The sequence below is a fragment of the Biomphalaria glabrata genome, chromosome 7, assembly GCF_947242115.1.
Source record: "Biomphalaria glabrata chromosome 7, xgBioGlab47.1, whole genome shotgun sequence".
Classification (NCBI taxonomy): domain Eukaryota; kingdom Metazoa; phylum Mollusca; class Gastropoda; family Planorbidae; genus Biomphalaria; species Biomphalaria glabrata.
The window spans coordinates 37,095,825-37,101,824 of record NC_074717.1 but is presented as its reverse complement, the minus strand read 5'-3'; the positions used below and the strand labels follow the sequence as shown (position 1 = coordinate 37,101,824).

General features: G+C 39.9%; 1 protein-coding gene across 1 annotated transcript in view; it reads right to left on the bottom strand.

Moving 5' to 3' along the window:
* Window positions 1-679: 679 nt before the first annotated feature.
* LOC106066959 (short transient receptor potential channel 7-like) overlaps window positions 680-6,000 on the bottom strand; it is a 43,760-nt gene continuing 38,439 nt past the window's right edge. Inside the window, exon 21 of the mRNA XM_056036878.1 lies at window positions 680-1,936. Coding sequence (XP_055892853.1) covers window positions 1,781-1,936 — 156 coding nt within the window. The 3' untranslated portion in view covers window positions 680-1,780. The remainder of the gene's footprint in view (window positions 1,937-6,000) is intronic.

The following is a 6,000-nucleotide window of genomic DNA, read 5'->3' as shown; positions in this document are numbered from 1 at the left end:
GGCTACCTATCAAGCAGGCTCGAGTATGAAACCCGACTCGAGCTGAGTTGTATTAGCTGAGCGCCTAAGGGCAACACGGAAACCTTCTCCTAGGCTCCACCTTCTGCATTGGTCCACACACAAAAATAATTGGACAACAGCGCACTGAGCATGCTATAAGCATGAAAGATGCGCTAAAAAAGAAGTAAATAATAATAATTATCTAAAATATAAAAGAAATTCTTTTTGCTATAAAAGCTTCTTTTTTATTATTTGTTAATTGTTTATTCTTATTTCATTCTTATTTTATTAGAATTATATCTTGCTTAAATATTAAACGTAAATTATTTATAGATCAGTGATTAGAACTTTCCATGACTCGTTTTGTTACTATAGTTGTTTAGCCAGGTGCTTTCAATTTTATAAAGATTTTCAACTTTCCTATTTAGTTCTATGATTAGGTTTTTGATCTATCATCAATGTTTTGTTGTTTTTTTTTGTTCTCTCTGTTAGTCTTTTTCAATACCACTAAACGCCACCCAGATGAAGAAATTAAAATTAAAAATATAACAAGTAAATATAACACATCCATACTTGACACACAAAACACACTCTACTTCTTATAGCATCGCAGCATTTAGTCATTGATTATTAAAGCAAACGAACAACAAAGATCAACTACAACTAATGACTTGGATAATGTAGACTCGGAGTTTTATTGGTTCACATTTCAATACCACACAGCAAGTAAAAGGAACACTGCTTTAAAAATGACATCAAACATTCCTATAAATAGATTTCATTTGAAGAAAAATATGGAAGGTGTCGAAGTCTGCTGTAATAATAGTGCCCAAGACGGAGGCATAGCTAGGGATTTGGAGGCATGGGGGCTTGACCTCTTTAGGGCCCCTGCATTTTGACATTCGACATCATTACATGAGAAAATGGGGTAATATTTAATATTTATTGTAAAAAATACATTTCGGACACTCATTTTGGGGGCTCTTTCAAGGGGGCTAGGGGGATTTTTTAATTTGGACCCCCCACACACACACAGACTAGCTACGCCACTGGCTGGTTTAGATCATATTTCAACGAGTGAGGCCTGAAGAGGTTCACATCGTGTCTTCCTAAAGCCCGGGTCCAAAGCGCACCGTATGTCTCCATACAAGTCAATAGCAAACGGCTTCCCAAAGAGCTGTTGAATCAGAATTTGAAAAGTTTGAAATGGTCAAAAAGAATGAGAAACGATTTCCTCTTTCTTCCCGTGAGTAGAGGTCGTAAGTAGAGGTCGTGAGTAGAGGTCGTAAGTAGAGGTCGCGAGTAGAAGTTTGGAATGAGACTTGTAAAAAAGTACGAGACGATGACCCACTCTAATAGCTGATTCAGACCTGGGTAGCCTCCATAATGGGATACCCGGTCAGGTACTCGCAAACTACACGTTTCTTTTGTTGTTGTTTTTTTTTTGGGGGGGGGATGACATAACTTCTCACTTCTCGATAATAATTTATTAGACCGGAAATCGTCACTTCTATACGAAATTTAAAGGTTATCTTTTTTTCACTATAACGCAACAATTGGAAGATACCAAATGCACCAGCAATGTCGCTTCAGGAATATACAAATTCCTGACCATTAATGCTGCATAAATGGGTTGTAGCGTCAATCAAGAGAAATGTATATAACATTCATATAAATTATAACTTTTAAAATATGAATGCATGTAAACATTTAATACGGTATAATGATGTAAAAATAAAAATAGACTAGCTCTTGAGTCTTTTAGTTTCACTGCACAGGTTCAATTTTTCTTTGTCCAATCAGACTTTGATTTACTATTGAAGAACAATGACCTGTCAATCCTTGATTTAGCAAAGGCTTCCCTTGAACGTCTGGCTCTGCTTTGTTCGTCCTGTGCACTCGTTCTGTCTGACGCAATTGCGTTTTCTTTCCATTTCTGTCGATCAAATAAGAATATAAAACTAAAATGTTATTTAACCTTGGCTAGGCCAATAAAAGAATATGCATCCTCTCCCTAACTCTCCCTATTTCTAACTCTCCCTGTCTCTAACTCTCTCTAACTCTCCCTGTTTCTATCTCTCCCTATTTCTAACTCTCTCTAACTCTCCCTATTTCTAACTCTCTCTAACTCTCCCTATTTCTAACTCTCTCTATCTCTCCCTATTTCTAACTCTCTCTAACTCTCCCTGTTTCTATCTCTCCCTATTTCTAACTCTCTTTAACTCTCCCTATTTCTAACTCTCTCTAACTCTCCCTATTTCTAACTCTCTCTATCTCTCCCTGTTTCTAACTCTCTCTAACTCTCTCTGTTTCTAACTCTCCGTAACTCTCTCTAACTCTCCCTGTTTCTAACTCTCCTTAACTCTCCCTGTTTCTAACTCTCCGTAACTCTCCCTGTTTCTACCTCTCCCTGTTTCTAACTCTCCCTGTTTCTAACTTTCCTTAACTCTCCCTGTTTCTAACTCTCCCTGTTTCTAACTCTCCCTGTTTCTAACTCTCCCTAACATTCTCTCTCCCTGTTTCTAACTGTCCCTGTTTCTAACTCTCCATAACTCTCTCTAACTGTCCCTGTTTCTAACTCTCCGTAACTCTCTCTAACTCTCCCTGTTTCTAACTCTCCCTAACATTCTCTATCTCTCCCTGTTTCTAACTCTCCCTGTTTCTAACTCTCCGTAACTCTCTCTAACTCTCTCTGTTTCTAACTCTCCTTAACTCTCCTTGTTTCTAACTATCCTTAACTCTCCCATTTCTAACTCTCCCTGTTTCAAACTCTCCGTAACTCTCTCTAACTCTCTCTGTTTCTAACTCTCCTTAACTCTCCCTGTTTCTAACTATCCTTAACTCTCCCGTTTCTAACTCTCCCTGTTTCAAACTCTCCGTAACTCTCTCTAACTCTCCCTGTTTCTAACTCTCCGTAACTCTCTCTAACTCTCCCTGTTTCTAACTCTCCGTAACTCTCTCTAACTGTCCCTGTTTCTAACTCTCCCTAACATTCTCTAACTCTCCCTGTTTCTAACTGTCCCTGTTTCTAACTCTCCGTAACTCTCTCTAACTCTCCCTGTTTCTAACTCTCTGTAACTCTCTCTAACTCTCCCTATTTCTAACTCTCTCTATCTCTCCCTATTTCTAACTCTCTCTAACTCTCCCTGTTTCTATCTCTCCCTATTTCTAACTCTCTCTAACTCTCCCTATTTCTAACTCTCTCTAACTCTCCCTATTTCTAACTCTCTCTATCTCTCCCTATTTCTAACTCTCTCTAACTCTACCTATTTCTAACTCTCTCTATTTCCAACTCTCTCTATCTCTCCCTGTTTCTAACTCTCTCTAACTCTCCCTGTTTCTAACTCTCCTTAACTCTCCCTGTTTCTAACTCTCCGTAACTCTCCCTATTTCTAACTCTCCCTGTTTCTAACTCTCCCTGTTTCTAACTTTCCTTAACTCTCCCTGTTTCTAACTCTCCCTGTTTCTAACTCTCCCTGTTTCTAACTCTCCCTAACATTCTCTAACTCTCCCTGTTTCTAACTGTCCCTGTTTCTAACTCTCCATAACTCTCTCTAACTGTCCCTGTTTCTAACTCTCCGTAACTCTCTCTAACTCTCCCTGTTTCTAACTCTCCCTAACATTCTCTATCTCTCCCTGTTTCTAACTCTCCCTGTTTCAAACTCTCCGTAACTCTCTCTAACTCTCCCTGTTTCTAACTCTCCGTAACTCTCTCTAACTCTCCCTGTTTCTAACTGTCCCTGTTTCTAACTCTCCGTAACTCTCTCTAACTCTCCCTGTTTCTAACTCTCTGTAACTCTCTCTAACTCTCCCTATTTCTAACTCTCTCTATCTCTCCCTATTTCTAACTCTCTCTAACTCTCCCTGTTTCTATCTCTCCCTATTTCTAACTCTCTCTAACTCTCCCTATTTCTAACTCTCTCTAACTCTCCCTATTTCTAACTCTCTCTATCTCTCCCTATTTCTAACTCTCTCTAACTCTCCCTGTTTCTATCTCTCCCTATTTCTAACTCTCTCTAACTCTACCTATTTCTAACTCTCTCTATTTCTAACTCTCTCTATCTCTCCCTGTTTCTAACTCTCTCTAACTCTCCCTGTTTCTAACTCTCTCTAACTCTATCTAACTCTCCCTGTTTCTAACTCTCCCTGTTTCTAACTCTCCGTAACTCTCCCTATTTCTAACTCTCCCTGTTTCTAACTCTCCCTGTTTCTAACTTTCCTTAACTCTCCCTGTTTCTAACTCTCCCTGTTTCTAACTCTCCCTGTTTCTAACTCTCCCTAACATTCTCTAACTCTCCCTGTTTCTAACTGTCCCTGTTTCTAACTCTCCATAACTCTCTCTAACTGTCCCTGTTTCTAACTCTCCGTAACTCTCTCTAACTCTCCCTGTTTCTAACTCTCCCTAACATTCTCTATCTCTCCCTGTTTCTAACTCTCCCTGTTTCTAACTCTCCGTAACTCTCTCTAACTCTCTCTGTTTCTAACTCTCCTTAACTCTCCCTGTTTCTAACTATCCTTAACTCTCCCGTTTCTAACTCTCCCTGTTTCAAACTCTCCGTAACTCTCTCTAACTCTCTCTGTTTCTAACTCTCCTTAACTCTCCCTGTTTCTAACTATCCTTAACTCTCCCGTTTCTAACTCTCCCTGTTTCAAACTCTCCGTAACTCTCTCTAACTCTCCCTGTTTCTAACTCTCCGTAACTCTCTCTAACTCTCCCTGTTTCTAACTCTCCGTAACTCTCTCTAACTGTCCCTGTTTCTAACTCTCCCTAACATTCTCTAACTCTCCCTGTTTCTAACTGTCCCTGTTTCTAACTCTCCGTAACTCTCTCTAACTCTCCCTGTTTCTAACTCTCTGTAACTCTCTCTAACTCTCCCTATTTCTAACTCTCTCTATCTCTCCCTATTTCTAACTCTCTCTAACTCTCCCTGTTTCTATCTCTCCCTATTTCTAACTCTCTCTAACTCTCCCTATTTCTAACTCTCCATAACTCTCTCTAACTCTCCCTGTTTCTAACTCTCCGTAACTATCTCTAACTCTCCCTGTTTCTAACTGTCCCTGTTTCTAACTCTCCGTAACTCTCTCTAACTCTTCCTAACATTCTCTAACTCTCCCTGTTTCTAACTGTCCCTGTTTCTAACTCTCCGTAGCTTTCCCTGTTTCTAACTCTCCGTAACTCTCCCTGTTTCTAACTCTCCGTAACTCTCTCTAACTCTCCCTGTTTCTAACTCTCCGTAACTCTCTCTAACTCTCCCTGTTTCTAACTCTCCCTAACATTCTCTATCTCTCCCTGTTTCTAACTCTCCCTGTTTCTAACTCTCCGTAACTCTCTCTAACTCTCTCTGTTTCTAACTCTCCTTAACTCTCCCTGTTTCTAACTATCCTTAACTCTCCCGTTTCTAACTCTCCCTGTTTCAAACTCTCCGTAACTCTCTCTAACTCTCTCTGTTTCTAACTCTCCTTAACTCTCCCTGTTTCTAACTATCCTTAACTCTCCCGTTTCTAACTCTCCCTGTTTCAAACTCTCCGTAACTCTCTCTAACTCTCCCTGTTTCTAACTCTCCGTAACTCTCTCTAACTCTCCCTGTTTCTAACTCTCCGTAACTCTCTCTAACTGTCCCTGTTTCTAACTCTCCCTAACATTCTCTAACTCTCCCTGTTTCTAACTGTCCCTGTTTCTAACTCTCCGTAACTCTCTCTAACTCTCCCTGTTTCTAACTCTCTGTAACTCTCTCTAACTCTCCCTATTTCTAACTCTCTCTATCTCTCCCTATTTCTAACTCTCTCTAACTCTCCCTGTTTCTATCTCTCCCTATTTCTAACTCTCTCTAACTCTCCCTATTTCTAACTCTCCATAACTCTCTCTAACTCTCCCTGTTTCTAACTCTCCGTAACTATCTCTAACTCTCCCTGTTTCTAACTGTCCCTGTTTCTAACTCTCCGTAACTCTCTCTAACTCTTCCTAACATTCTCTAACTCTCCCTGTTTCTAACTGTCCCT